The 16050-nt window shown below is 42.2% G+C and overlaps 1 protein-coding gene across 2 annotated transcripts in view; it reads left to right on the top strand.

Annotated features, from left to right (window-relative positions):
* The window catches only part of SRFBP1 (serum response factor binding protein 1), a 108913-nt gene that overhangs the window by 25394 nt on the left and 67469 nt on the right, over positions 1 to 16050 (top strand). For both annotated transcript variants that reach the window (XM_024194526.2, XM_024194525.2), the window contains exons 2-3: positions 6626 to 6714; positions 8232 to 8304. In XM_024194526.2, the coding sequence (XP_024050294.1) occupies positions 6626 to 6714; positions 8232 to 8304 (162 nt within the window). The remainder of the gene's footprint in view (positions 1 to 6625; positions 6715 to 8231; positions 8305 to 16050) is intronic.

Here is a 16050-nt window from a genome sequence, read left to right as displayed (position 1 = left end):
CAAGACAAATCAGCCTCCTGAAAGGGGTACAGTAGTCTGGAAAGGTTGAAAGCCATTGTTCTAAAACACCCTCACAAGAAATGGCATAGGGAGTATGTCGAGGGCATGGCTCCGGCATACAATACTGCAGAGATTCTGGGTAGCATTGCAACCTATGGTGCAACACAAGAAGCTGTTGTAATTTAGACAGCAGTAAGAGTCTAAATTTCATAGTCAATAAATTATAAGGTCAGAAGGCATCACTGTGATCTCCAGTCCCTGGAATAGCCCAGAATCAGGAGGGTGCATAGAGGACTTGAAGCCACCATAGCTGTGCCCTTCTCCTGGTCTGTGAGTTCTGTGCTGTATCTCCAAGAGACACAGCATAGAGTTGTATGCATTATTTCTGGCAAGATTCCTAGGGATGACTTGTTAAATGTGTTGACACATTTTTGCTACACTGGTGTTTATTACACCTTTGTTTTTAAAGACACTAAAACTGGTTTTCTTTCCACGATGACTTCTCAAGTTTTAGTTTTTTTTTATATCTAAGCCAACTAGACAGCACCATTCTGCAATGAATGGCAGAGCTGTCTTGGCGGAAGGAGAGCCCCACCATTCCCATCCTGCATTGCAAACAATTCTTGGTCATTCTTTCCACTGGTAGCCACGTAGTCTGTGGACTTCCAGCCACTCTGGAATGTAATTTTCCAGGGCTGCTGTTGACAGAGGAAATTATTTGGTTTGAGGTTTACCTCTGGGCTATAATTAGTCTCTTCTGATTTTTGTTTGTATTTTTATATCTATGTGGAAGGAACTCCCCATCACCAAGTTTCAGGGGCTACTAAGTCTGGGGAGTTCTGATACATGGTCATGAGCCTACCTCACACCCCAGTCATTTTAGAGGCTTCATTGAAAAGGGCTTCCACTTCCTTTACTGCTTGACCTTCTGAAACATCAGAGTCCTGCTTGGCTATAGACCCTATTTTAAAAAGAAGAATCTTTCCCAACTGAGCAGTTAGCCAAGGAAGAAACATCTATCCCATTTTTGGATGTCAGAACTCGCTGAACATTGCTACAAATAATAAAAGATGATAATGAGGCGCTCCAGTCGTGACCAGGACCCCATTGTGCTAGGCACTGTACAAACACAGAACAAAAAGATAATCTCTGCTTCAAAGAGCTGGTCATTTTCATGGGAATAACTTCAAGAGGACTTCCAAGAGCCCAATTCACACATACCACCCATTGGGAAAGAAACAGCCACAGGTTGGTTACTTTGATATTTTGTGGCTGCTGGATAGTGGATACCTCTCCTTGTTCTTGCTGTCATCCACCTACAGAACTTTATAATTGGCTGGCAGCTGAAGAAGTTGATTTTTTTTTGGTGCAGTTGGTCCCTAAAAAACATGCTCCATCTGCATTAAATGTTCCTAGAAAAATACATTACAAAGCATGTTGGAGAGGAAACTAAATGTATATGTTTGGTTATGTAATGACTAGCTGTGCTTTTTAAATTAGTGTATGCTTTATTCAAAGAATAATCTTGAGCTTTTTTATTATAGTGTGTGGATTTTTTTCTGCAGTGTTAAAGAACCACTATTAAAGCTTCCTATGAAATAAGACATACTAATTTTTTCTCTTTGTTTAAGATGTTCTAAATGATCTTGGGCTTAAATGTTTTCCAGTGTGTATTCAACTTTACAGACTGCAGTTGTCAAAACAGAGCTAGATGTGCAATGTCATGAACTCCAAGGAAATAGTTTTCTCTGTAGTTATTTAATTACATCAAGTCATCTTTGTACATGTTTCCTTTTTAGGGGCAAGAGAAAGATGCTCTGAGCAATTATTACCTATCACATCAGTTTCCGTTTGTCCTCAATGCTCATTTTGAAAAAGTACAACTTTGCAAGACTTTTTAAAGACAGACTTCCTGTTTGTACAGTTGTTGGATGAAGGGTGTTTGCCGGCATGAAAATTTCCTATTCAGAACCCAACTACAAGTGTTGGGGTTGGGTTGAATTGAAAACAACCCAATACTCTCGGGCTTGGGTTGAGTCAGGTAGTCTCTGATCACCTTTTCCTGCCCATGGGATCAGTGCAGTGGCAGTTGTGTGCCTCATTACTGCTGACCACTGTTACCTCCCTGCGCTGTGTGTGCTGCGAAGTGAATGTGCCAACAAGTCACAGCGCACCTCACTCTGTAGCACACGCAATGCAGTTGTGGTATCTGGCAGAAACCAAGCTGCTGATGCCATGGGCAGGAGGGAGCTGAATCTGGATCACAGGCATGATCACAGGGAAGCCCCTGCAGGCTGAGCCCCAATTCTGAGTGGCAGCATTGGTGCTGCCACAGATTTGGGTGGGGGGCGGGGGGGGAGGGGGAATGGCCTGGAGACAGGGGGAAATCAGACTTTCTTCAGGTGTGCAGCTCTGGACTGGGAGAGGGAGTGCCTGGCGTGCAGGGTTGGGAGAGTGAGGCTGGGGGTAATTTGCCCTACTGGCGCCACAGAGGAAACAAAGAAATGGAGTCCAGGCTGGTGGTTAGACCCTTGCAACTTGACCTGAACCTGACAGGACCCAACTACAAGTGTCCGGTTTGGGACAAATATAAAAACCAACCAAGCATGAGCATGTTGGGTTGAGTTTGAACTGTCTGTGCTCTAGTTGGTTTCAGACTGGGCTTTACAATTAGGCCAGAGCAGACCTCTTCTCAAAGCTCCCCGGCCCTGGAAGAAGGGGTGGCTGACAGGAGAGATGGCTTGAGAGCCTTGGTCACCCAGGCACACTCGGAAAGGGGAAAGGCTGGTACTCCTTCCCCCTCTTCCCACTTTTGGCTTCCTGAAAGTTTAAGACCCTTCTTCTTGTGCGCTGCGAAAACATATTGACTTTTTCTTTGGACTATTATAACTCCCCTTGCAAAGGACAGAGACTCTGAATGGCACAGCCAAAGGGATGTGCCACGGGATCCAAGACAGTAGCAGTGCCCATCCTTTACCTATGGGGACACTAAAAGGTGTAGCCTGCTACAAATACTAGAGAATATAGGCGTTCACTTCCCAACCCTGACACTGGGGTAAACTAGAGGGAAATTAAAAGTCCATACACGAGAGAGACAGAGCACCCAAGCAGAATTGGTCCTGAGTAGTGGTATGAGTCACTGACAGAGAGCCAGAGACAACAGGCAACCCAGCAACAGCCATTCCAGTTGCAACAGTGCACCACTCAACAGCTGCAGACAACCCAACAGCAGCAGCTGCTATGCAAGATGGTGAGCCAGCAGAAAGACTTGCAATAAAACCTGCTGTAACCGCTACTGTTGGAGCTAGTCTGGGCAGCCATGGATCTGATGACTGGGGCTGTGAGCCCAGGGCCAGTGTTTCCATCAGTGCCCTTTGTGATGCCAGTAAACCAGGTGCCAGCTCATGCCACGTCTGTAGGCATCAGCTGATCACTGACAAACTCATAACTGGAAATCAAACCATCTCACCTGTATGTTATTCAAAATAGGTATTAGTCTTTTATCAGAATGTATTTAGTGTTTAGACTCTAATGCATATAACAATTTACAAGCATTTCATAATCTCACTTGTAATGTCTGTATTCCATGCCAAGAAAATATGTAAATTTTGCTTATAGCTTTGAAAATGTTTGCTCTAAACTTGTGAACCTAGGTATGGGAATCATCCCCTTCGCCCGTTCAGGAGGGCTGTCAAAATTAAACTGGCAATTAACGAACATCGCAATACAAAGATTGGTGAATGACCCTATCACAGCTTGGAAATGCTACGTTCAAGGGAGCTCGTCTCATGGGCTGGAAGGCTTAAAGATAAAATGGGCAAAAGTAAATTTTTCATCTCTTTGCTGTTTGAACTCTCACTGGGCTAGAGACACTAAAATAAGGCAGAGATCCCCCAGGGATTAGCCTTGGGTCCACCCTGAAAGACATTTTGAATTGAAAGATTACTATGTTTAGGAACCGTAGATGGTAACTCATTTGTGTGTATATGCTTGCTTGCTTTAACCTGTAAATAACTCTCATATTTATTTTTCCTAGTTAATAAACCTTTAGTTAGCTTATTAAGGATTGGTTAGAAGCATTGTCTTTGGTGTGAGAACTGAGATATAAACTGATCTGAGGTATAAACTCATGTGACTGGTTCCCTGGGACTGGAAGTAACCTGGATATTTTGTGATCTTTGGTCCAACTTGCCTGGATGGCAAGATAGACTGGAGAGCCTAGGAGACTGTTACTGGGTTGGTGAAATGTAATTACAGAGCATAGCACAAGTTTGGAGTGTCTGCCCTGAGGTAGGCACTCAATCATGAGCTACTCCATGAAAACTGCCTAGAAACTGCAGAGATGAGGGCAGGGGACAAACTGGGGCTAAGACGCCAACCCAACCTGATATGAAGCCCTGGCAGAAGAGAACACTCTGTTCATCAGGGACAAGTGCCCTCATCTTCAGCATCTCGTGATTTAGAATGACTGACTTTGGATGAGTCACAGCAACAAGCTAGTAAGGGCCTGGACAAAACCTAAAGAGTGTGGTTGGCTCCTGACACCGCTGCGATGAGGGAATAGTGTGAACTTAGATGCCAAACCACTAACAGACAAGGTTGATAGCAGGTGAGAGAATGGGCTCAGACCAAAACATGATTGCCTATTCTCATGTGGGCAGCAAGAGCACTCCCAAAGAGAGTATCCCTTTATGGAATGTGAGTATCCCAAGGTTTGGACAGTGGAAAGCTGTGTGTGGAAGACCAGACCTGCCAAAGTAACGGTCCCTGTATGGATCAATGGGACAGAAGTGCAAAGTTGGTTGAACTCTGTATGTAGCCAGATCCTGGTGCAGACTCCCTTACCTGCGGCAGAAGGGACCCCAGGGGAAATCATCTTCCTACAGTGCATTCACACTCATGTGAAGGCCTATCTCTGCAGATGCCTATGGCTATCTGTAAGATGACATATGGCTCTACCCTCGCTGTTGTCCTATCCTGGGATTAGCAGTACCTGTGGGAAATTATCCATGAGCCAAGAAAATTGGATACAGTGGCTGCTGAACCCAGTTCTAGTACCTGGGGAAGATCCTGAAATGATGGATCTAGCTGAGTTAAGAGAATTAGGCAACCCCCTTTAGGGAAGTTCAAGATTCACAGGTCATACATCCAGGTTGTAGACAGGAGTGGTAGCCAGGGGATTGCTGTTGTCAGATTTAGGGAGCTTTGGCTCATGACACAGATTTTGTCTGGGAGCAAAGAGAAGACCCGGTGCTGAGCAGGGCCTACAACTAAATTGCTGCTGTGAATGACAAGATGGTAGAACCCCAACATTTGTGGATGTTGCCCCAATTTATACTCTGAGGAGAACAACTATATCACGTCGAACATGATAAATGCACGGGGGAGAAGGGTTCCTCGATTGTACCACTGGATGTTTCTGCAACTAGTACATGATATCAATTGTACTGGGCAGGAGAAGACTTGCATAGACTTCTGAAAAGTTAATTCAGTCTCCGTTTGATGCATACCTGATACCATGAGCTGTTGGAACATTTAGGGTCTGCCCCAGGTATATCCGTATTTTAGATCTTATACGCGGATATGCATAGGGAGTGTGCAAGTATTTAAGATTTTTGTCTGTAGTTAAAAATAAAAACTCTGGGTACAATAAAGAGAGATTCCTCTATAGAATTTTAAGAAGGGCGTGACAACTTGGCATACAGTACAAATTCTCTGTCCAGGAGTAAATTTTAGGATTTTTCTACAACTTTACCACAAATACAAAAATCAGACATGATTTTTGTTCTGTTTTCTTTTTCTCTCCACTTCGTGGATTTTAACACTGTTTTACTATTGATGATGGTAAATCACTCCAAAAAAGAAAGTTTTAGAAAATGTATTTGGAAAATGTATTGCAAAATAGTTTCAAATTTCTGTACAGTATTAATGTACACAAATGGCCAGGTCATCAGACAGCAATGAGATGCTATTATCATCCTACACCTCAAGTCCTTGTATTTTTATGAAAACACTAATTAAACTAAATTTAATGACAGTCCATATGTAACAATGTGGTTTCATTTGTTTGTCTATTTGTTTGTTCTTGTAGAATTTAGAATGGCCTTTGACAGACGGTTTATTATTGAAGTGTTAGCTTTAGGGGCTTTTTAAAGAACATTTAAATTGTCAGTTAAAGGTAGTTTTGTTCCATATCGTGCTTTAACAGAAAAGTACAGGTGCATTTTCAATGAGGGTGGGATTACAAAATGAATGAGCAAAAAATAAATTTAAGCTGTTCAAAATTCTAGGCCAGCCTGGTTCTAAGAATAATATTAAAATATGGCTGGTTAAGAATGCCTTGGCTTTTTCATGTCTTGTTCCTGTTCAGACCTCAGACACATTTTTAGACTGTTGGTTTGTTTTCCTCCTCTGATTGATGTTTATGGAAGCAGTTTGAGTTTAACAGGAATCTGAATTCATTTGAACTAAGATTTTTGGTAAACAGAGGAGTGAACTGTGTTCTCAAAATATTTTTCTGTTTATTGAATCAATTTAAAAAAACAAAGGCATAACAGATACATTTGATTAGTTTCTGTACACAAGGATAAATAGCTTTCTAACACATTGTCCTCCTTTCAAATAGGTTGTGAAGATGAGAAAAGAGGTGAAGAAGGCCAGAGTTCTTACCATTCGCAGACTCACCAGACACATTGCAAAACTTAAGTTAAAAAAGTTAGTTTTAATATTAATATTCCTTTAATTTTTTTAAATTTTTAATGCTGCATTTATTTTAAATGACTTACATAAATATTGAATAAACTGTGGGGAAAAATGAGTGTCTACATAACATTATTTAACACACTACACATTTGAGGTGGATAGTAGGGCAGTACATTAACTGGATAGTTAATACTTTTATTAAGAACACTGTTTTTAGAATGGGATTGGTCTTGAACTGTACTTTTATGAATGTGCATTATTAAGTGTGTAAGATGTAGTAAATCTTATTTATAGATTTGTGTCAACATTTTACTTATCTTAATATAGTCTAAGGTAATATGACTCTAAAGACAATTTCCCAAAGCAGACTTGAAGTAAAGTTTTCAGAAGTGCTTAAGTGACTTTCAGCCCAAGTCTCATTTTCAGAACTGGTTTAAACACTTGACCGAAGTAATTTTTAAAATGAGATTTAGACTAAATCACATAAGCATTTTAGAAAAGTTTATCCTTTTATGTTTTAGAACATCACTGTATTACAGAAAGCTTCAGCAGCTTCCTCAGTGCAAAGTTCAAAGGACTTCTGCAAATTTCAGAGCAAGGAGCACTTTTCAATATGCTTTGAACAAATAAGCACTGTAATTGAAACTTTAATGTTTTTAATCAGTCTTAATGTAATTAATCTTTCACATGGGGCAAAGTGATTTGTGACACTTAGTACTGGAGACCAATGGAAGACGACAAATCTACTGTTGTGTTTAAAATGTGAAGAATACAGTTGTTTTTTTTTAGACAGTTCACCCACTGTAGCAAATTATGTAAGATTTTTGGCAGTATCGTGGCCTCCATTACATATTTAAATTTTGTAATGAACATTTAATTTTATTGGAAATTTTACTCAGAAAAGTACCTCTTGCCATCTAAATTTTCAGGATTCTATCTTCAGCTAGCTCACTTTTTTTTTTTTTTGGTATTCTTTAATCCCTATCATCTCTTAAGGTTTGATTATTATATCCTATCTAGGGTCATTCAAAACTTAATCATAATGTACTTACACAAATTTTAGAAGTAAACTTTCAGCCTAATAATCATTCTTGGCCTAGATTCATCTCTTCTCTAGTTTGAGCAACCTTGACTTAGACTGGTGCTAAACAATTTATAATGTTCTCTAGACACTACATTTAATTCAACAGTTCCCATAGAGGATGCAGCAGATTCTTCTGATTTTAAAAAAGTCCTTGCCAAAATGTTGCTATCAGATATATTACTACTTGCCATCACGTTTTTGGAATTGTCATTATATCTCTTCTGCATGCTAATTTCATCTGTAAAAGCTGGGGATGCATTGATGTTTCTGTGTGTCTAGTTGGTTGTTCTGAAAATTTACATTTAACATAAAATAGATGTGAACAGTAAAATAAAATTGTTTATGTTGACTTTTGTGATTTATTTTGCTGCAAATAGTAACTTTCTTGTTGGGAAATGATTGCAAATCAGTGTGTTACCCAGCTAAACACAGCCTTTATCTACAGGGGTTCGGAAGATGTGGTACTTAAGAACCAAAGGCGAGCAGAGAGATTACTAGAAGAAATTCATGCCATGAAGGTAATGTCTTCATATACCTATATTTAATATTTAGTGTCATTTATTTTAGTAACAAAAACCTGGGCCTGTTTTCTTTGCATGATTTCACATTCCTAGGTCTGTTTTGACTGTATATGTAACAGGGTGGAACATTTAAGAATATTTGCATATTCCATGTTTGTTGCTATACCTGTCAAGGTGTTAAACTAATTTGACTGAGACTTGCCAAACTAAACTTGCATCTGTTCAGAAATGCTCCATTGCCTGAAGCTCTCACTGTAACAGTTACAAATATAGGAATTTAAATATTTGTGCTGTTCAGGGGTGTAGATCTGTTGAAATTGAAGTTGCAGTGCACTGATGAGACATTGAATCAGATATATTTTTCCCTTCTTTAGACAGGGTGTTTGTTAGCATAACTTTCAAGTAATTCATTTCTCTAACACTGAGACATGTAATTAAATGTCTGGTTGTCTGTTTTATAACAGAACTTTAAAACCACATTCGACTAATAATTATCCTAATGACAGGTTGACTCCCCCTTTACTCGATTTCATAAAGTCCTCATTTCAAGTACACTGTATGAAGAAAGTGTCTTTCGTAAGCTTGATTTAGAACTCTGGAATCTTGGAGCAATTGCATTCTTGTTGCTCCTGTTCATCATTTCCAGAGCAACACTCAAGCATCATCTTTGCATAGAAAAAGTCTAGGGGGGTTGAGCCCCAGTCTGAGGGACTTCTCTCCTCAGCAGTGTAATGAGTTTTGAATTTCTGCATGGAGACCCTCTGCCTATTCATCTCTCTGGAAATTATCGACATTCAATTGGATTAAAAAATAGCATGCCTTTTTGTACTGATTCTTTCTCCATTTCTGGGATCTGCATCTCATTATTGACCAACAATTAAATAATTTCAGTCTAGCCACTGTTATCCTGAATTTTTTTTCCCTTCCCTTTCTGCTGGTGGCATGTGTGACTGGAAGACATCTTAGTGCTTAATTACCTGGGAGATCTGCTGATCAGCGCTGTCTCCATTTAACACAATGAGAGTTGTAAATGCTCAGCCCTTTTCAGGATCAGACCTTTAACATAAGGAAAGCTTCAGTAACTAGGCCTGGAAAGTGAATTTTCCCAAATGTGTTTTCATGGTATGTGTATTATACATGTGTGTTAAAAATTTCCATCCAAATGTACATTTTGTGTGCCCCATTTCTCTGCTTTGCATAACCAAACTAGTTTGGTGGAGGGGGTATTTTAGTTTTTCATATAATTTTAAGAGAATTAAAGTTGCATGCCAGCATGCAAAAGTCCTAATATGGCCATATTAGGCCTGAACTTTGTCGTTGTATGTGTTAGACAGTAGTTCTTCTTAAACCTTTTCTGTACCTGGACCTCTTTCCCCTTCCCCTGCATCCACTCTTCTATCTAGCCAGGACCACCCAACCCCTCTCCCCTCCAATTTAACTACATGGGAAGGGTAGAGTAGTTGCAACACTTTGACACCAGATTATGTGCTAATTTTATTTCTCAGCTAATACAATAGCAGACAATGAACTAATTTTACAGCCAGTATACCATGTTGGAGGATAATGTTATCCCATACCTAAAGAACAGCAAATATTGTGCCATGTTAGAGTCTTAATTTTTTTAAAAATCATATATAAATAGTCAGAGGCAAATAATGGTGAGTATGTTGAAACCCAAGGATATTTTGCCACTTGTAGATAGGAAGAGCTTTTTTCATTTACAGCAAATTTGTTCATAGAGTAAGTTATATGACTGTGGTTTGGAACAGCATTTGTTATTGATGCTTATGCATCTTGGGGTTTTTTTGGTAATGCAGGAGAATTAAAGGACAAGTAATCGCTTTAAATAACAGTGAAACGTGTTTAGAGTCATTGCATTTCTCAAGCACAGGAATTAGGAATGTGTTTTATGTGGGAGATGACAGTGGTTAAAAATTCCAGCTACGTGGATGCAAGAACTGGATTAATTGTTTGCAGGAGTTTTCAGAGCTATTGGAATAGAACAGTGTTTTTGGACTCTTCTGACTTCATTTCACCAGAACTGAATAAAACATTTATTTTAACGTTTCTCAAAAGAAGGGAAAAAAAAGAAAAGAACAGTATGATCCTTGGTAGCCTTTCCTATAAGCGATTTACTTTATATAAATAAAAAAATGACAAACTGGAAAGATAGGTATATTTTTAAAAGTCTTTGCCTTGTTTGAAGGTATTTTCCAAATGGATTATGGTTTGACTTTGCAGAGTTTTTTATCCTGTTTTTGAAAAAGTGTAATATTTAATAATCTAGCTTTCTTTACACGCTATACTGTCTAAATGTTAAACTAATCAGAAAATAGCCTCTCAATTTTTAAAACTTTTTAACAGAAATTAGTACTTAGTGTCCAAGATTTAACATACCTGATTAAAAAAAAAAAGTAAAACAATCACAGTTGCACATTGTGTGATTTGCATTATTAGCTATTTACTATCATTGATTGACTGTGCCCCTTTTAAAAAAAAAGGCACTCTTTTTTTAAAACTGATTTTGTTTTCTTATCCCAAACTTATCTGATAGAGAATCTCTGTAGTGGAATTATAAAGGAAGGGTAAAGCCCTCCCCATGATCAATAAAGGGAAATGTGTGGGTTCCACTTGCTGGTAGTGAGCAGCAGTTAACTGACCAGTTCTACTAACAGAGCAAGAAGATGGCACACAATAGAAATTTAGCCCTTTCAATTTTTTCAAAATATTGTTGGAAGCCAGTGAAGCAATATAATCTCTTTATCTAGTATCCTTCATACACAGTGTGAGAATCCTCTAGGGACTCAATTATAGGCTAAAAAGGAAGGTTTTAAGATGAGATTTAAAGAAAGGAAAAAACTTAGGCTAGGTCCACACTACCCGCCTGATTCGGCGGGTAGAGATCGATCTTCTGGAATCGATTTATCGCATCTCATCTGGACGCGATAAATGGATCCCAGAAGCGCTCCCCCGTCGACTGCGGAACTCCTGCTCGCCGAGAGGAGGAAGCGCTGTCGACGGGGGAGCTTGCCTGCGCCGCGTGGACCCGCAGTAAGTAAACTTAGTTCGATCTAGGAAACGTCAACTTCAGCTACGCTATTCTCGTAACTGAAGTTGCGTTTCCTAGATCGATCCCCCGCCCCAGTGTGGACCAAGCCTTAGGGCGTGTGTGCTCAGCAGAGAAATTAAAGAATGAGTATATGAACAAAGGCAAGGTCAAGAGAGGTATGAGCTGTAGTAATGCTCTGAAGGTTATGAATACCAGATTTGTAGGTAAAGTTGTTTGAGGGGATAACATGAGGCTCCAGGATGATTTTAAGAGCATGGGCCTTGAGAAGAAAATTAAGATCTAAATTTGTGAAAGCCATAGTGCAGTCAATGACATGAGGAAGGAAAGGCCTGGAGGAAAGCTGCAGTTTTTGGAAATGTTCCATTATAGGAAGATACTATTTATGCAGAGAGTTATTCAAAGTAGGTAGGCAGAGAGAAGATGATGGGAAATAAAGATGGAGTTAGTGGTTTTCCACACAGAAGTGATGTCTAAAGCTGACGCTGACTACGAGCTAGAGGTTCCAAGGGAAAAGGGGACAAAAAATAAATATGAGGGAAAATGGGAGACTTGTAGACTTTAAACCAAAAGAGTGCTAAACACATTCTCTTCTTGCAATAGAAAATCACACTTAGATTCAGTGAAGTAAGAAGTGATCAGAAGCAAGGTTTAGGTCATTAACTCATCTAATATACGGAAATCTCAGAAGCATTACAAGTCTGCTCATTGCATTGTTTTCTTGGGTTTGGTGTTTTTGTTTTTCTTTATTGATTTTTTTTTTTAAATAGATTTCTTTTCTAAAAGACTTATAATGTGAATTCTTGTCAAGTAGCTACTTTTTTGTTTGATCCTTTCAGCTTCTGTAGCCTAGGTTTCAGTCAACATCCCACTGTAAATAATTGTATTAGGCAAGAGCAGTGACTAATATTCCTTGTTGCTGTTTTGCTATATTTTTCTTTTGTCTCACAGCATATGTTTCCAACAAAAATGTGCTATATATTTTGCTTCATATTAGGCATTGCAACATTCATAAAGTTAGTATGAAAGAATATTTTTAAGGCTTTTGAAAGAAGAGTGTGAAGATTTAGAGCCAGGATGCTTTCAAAGGTTCATCTATATCTGAAGGTATAGAACATTAAAAGTGTATTAGGAACTCCTAATATGACATCAATGTGTATAAGTTAAACTGCTTTGAACACCTGTATGGACACAGGCCTTAGGAGAATTAAGTTACAGCGAAGTAAGGCCATTTTACTCCTGAAAGAGAGCATCCATAATGGGATTTAACACACTTTAAGTTAATGTCCATTAACTTCACATCTTTAGGTGATTTACCTTAACTTTCCTCAGTATCCCTATTCAGTGTTTCTCAAATGTGGCTTTTTGTGCAGCCCCAGGCTACTGGGCCTTGCCTCCCTCTGGAACCGCAATCACCAGAGAAGCAGGCAGCCAGTGTAAGTTCCCCACTTTCCTGGGGGCAGTGGGGATTGGACTTCTGGCTTCAGCCCTAGGGTGAGGGATGTTGGGCTCCGTCCCCCAGCCGCAGGGTTTCAGGCTCCGGTTGCAGGGCCATGGACTCCAGCCCCAGTCCCCAGCCATGCAACATTGGGTGCCGGCCCCACACTCACCCACACACTTCTCCCCCCAACCCCCCCATCGCTCTGGATCCCCACTGTGTTGTCCAGCCCCAGGCTTCAGTCATGCGGGTGCAGGGCTCCGGTCCCCAGGCTCTGGCTTCACCACCCCATTTCCCTGGCCCCCCGCTGCCTTGCTCAGCCCCCCATACATCCTGCCATCATCCCTGATCCCCATTGCCTCCCTACCCACCTCCCCATGCAGGGCTTAATTTTTGTCCTAGCTTACCAGAGCTGAGTAAGTCTGTTGTGAAAAGTGATATTTGTTAATATCACTTTTTGCTGCCGCCCAGCTAGCTAGCAAGTTTGCTACTATGAAAACTGATATTTACAAACACACAAATATCACTTTTCACAGAAGCAGATTTACTAACTAACTAGTCTTAAAAGCAACCAAAAAAAGCAAAAGAAACAATAACAAAAAAGACAAGAACATGCAAAGCACATTTTGTTTCTGTTCTGTTTAGGTCCAGTAAAGAATAGAGACAACTGGATGTTGTTTTTATTTTTGAGTCTGTAAAAAACCCTACATGAATAAATTACTATGATTTGGACATGTATAGGAAAAACACATAAATATGCACATAAAGTTAATTAAGTATTTTAGGAAAAATACACACCTTGAGGCCACCAAAAATTTGTTGTGAGAACCCTGCATGTAGACAAGCCCTTAGACGTTCAAGGGCTGATACATATGAGTAAATATACAAGGTTATAGATTTAGCTCCCAAAGAACCGGTGGAAGAGCCCCCATCATCAGTATCCTGTGAAAGTAGGCTGAATGAAGCAATTGAGATTATATTGAAGGAACAATCCTATATTTGCAGTTTTACAGACAAGATAGCTTAGTACATCTTTTCACTATCAAATTTCTAGGATTCTTTCTCCACCCCCCCCCCCCCCAGGTTAACCCATCTTCCCCCGAAACCATTCCTCTCTTCGCTCTCACATAGGATTCTCCATTTATACAGTTGCTTAAATTACCCATAGACCCTCAGTTATGCAGTAACACATCCTTCAAATGTTTAGGCAGTATAAGAAGAAAAGCTCAGTGTAAGTGCAAAAGTTCATCTCTCTCATCAACAGAAGTTGGTCCAATAAAAGATATTACCTCACTCACCATATCTCCCTAATATCATGGGACCAATGTGGCTTCAACGGGTAGGCAACCTATTGCACGCGTGCTGATTTTCAGCGGCACTCTCACTGCCCGGGTCCTGGCCACCGGTCGGGGGGGCTCTGCATTTTAATTTAATTTTAAATGAAGCTTCTTAAACATTTTAAAAACCTTATTTACTTTACATACAACAATAGTTTAGTTATATATTATAGACTTATAGGAACAGACCTTCTAAAAACGTTAAAATGTATTACTGGCATGCGAAACCTTAAATCAGAGTGAATAAATGAAGACTCGGCACACCACTTCTGAAAGATTGCTGACCCCTGGGCTACAACAACACTGCATACACATTTCATAAGGTCCGATAACCTCTTGTTAACTTCCTAAAATAATAGAGCAGGCTGGACAGCCTAGTTAAAAAGATCAAAAGTTGGTTGCTGTAATCTTACACATCAGTCCCTGTCTATTAATTTCCATTGCTCTACTCCTCCAGTCCATCTATCTCAGGGGTCTCAAACTCAAATGACCATGAGGGCCACATGAGGACTAGCACATTGGCCCGAGGGCCGCATTACTGACACCCCCACCCCCGCTGCCCTCGGCCCCGCCCCCACTCCACCACTTCCATGAGGCCCCGCCCCTACCCCACCCCTTCCCTGCCCCCATTCCAACCCCTTCCCCGAAATCCCCACCCCAACTCTGTCCCCTTCCTGCCCCCAGGGGGGGCAGGAGGGGTGTGGGGTGTGGTGGGGGCTCAGGGCAGGGAGTTGGAGTGTGGGGTGGAGGAGGGGTGAGGGGTACAGCAAGGGGTCAGGGTGCGGCAGGGGGTTGGGGTGCAGGGTGCAGCAGGGGGATCAGGGCAGTGGGTTGGGGTGAAAGAGGAGTGTGGGGTGCAGCGGGGGCTCAGGGCAAGGGGTCGGGGTGCAGGGTGTGGCAGGGGGCTCAGGGCAGGGGGTCAGGGTGCAGGAGGTGTGCGGGGTGAGGTGGGGGTTCAGGGCAGGGGGTCGGGGTACAGGAGGGGTGCAGGGTATGGCAGGGGGTCGGGGTGCAGGGTGTGGCGGGGTCGGGGTGCAGGAGGGGTGCAGAGTACGGCAGGGGGTCGGGGCGCAGGAGGGGTGTGGCATGGGGCTCAGGGCAGTGGGTTGGGATGCAGGAAGGGTGAGGGGTGAGGCAGGGGGTCGGGGTGCAGGGTGTGGCAGGGGGCTCAGGTCAGTGGGTTGGGGTGCAAGAGGAGTGCAGGGTGCGGCAGGGGGCTCAGGGTAGGGGGTTCGGCTGCAGGAGGGATTCGGGGGGCAGGGCAGGCTGCCTGCCTGCCTGCCCTGCCCCTGCAAGAGGCTGGAAGTGGGGGCGGAGGGGCTGTGTGTTTGTTTCTTGAGGCACCGTCTCCAGCAGCTCCCATTGGCCGCGGATCCCTGTTCCCGGCCAATGGGAGCTGCTGGGGGCGCTGCCTAAAGCAAAGCCACACACAGCCCCTCCGCCCCCCCCTTCCCCACGTTTCAGCCTGTTCCCGGAGCAGCGTGGGGGCAGGGCAGGCAGGGAGCCTGCCCTGCCCCGGTGCACGTCCGGCTGCTGCTCTGGTAAACACTGGGGGCAGGCAGGGGGGCTGCGAGGGGCTCGTGGGCCGCAGAAAATCACCCCGCGGGCCCCGTGTTTGAGACCCCTGATCTATCTTCTAGTTTGTTGCATGCTGCTAAAGAGAGAGCATGTGTCCCTGTTCTCCTATCAAATCCATTTGTCTACCCTTTCTAGGAAGTTACTGTTGTAAAGTAGGGTTACCATATTTTAATTTTTAAAAAGGAGGACACTCCATGGGGCCCCAGCCCTGCCCCAACTCCGCCCCTTCCCCGCCCCTTCCCCGCCCCAGCCCCGCCCCAACTCTGCCCCAGCCCCGCCCCAACTCTGCCCCAACTCTGCCCCAACTCTGCCCCAACTCTGCC

The sequence above is a fragment of the Terrapene carolina genome, unplaced genomic scaffold, assembly GCF_002925995.2.
Source record: "Terrapene carolina triunguis isolate 2854851 unplaced genomic scaffold, T_m_triunguis-2.0 Scaffold113, whole genome shotgun sequence".
Classification (NCBI taxonomy): domain Eukaryota; kingdom Metazoa; phylum Chordata; order Testudines; family Emydidae; genus Terrapene; species Terrapene triunguis.
Note: the sequence above shows the minus strand (reverse complement) of the source record. Positions and strands in the feature narration are given on the sequence as shown.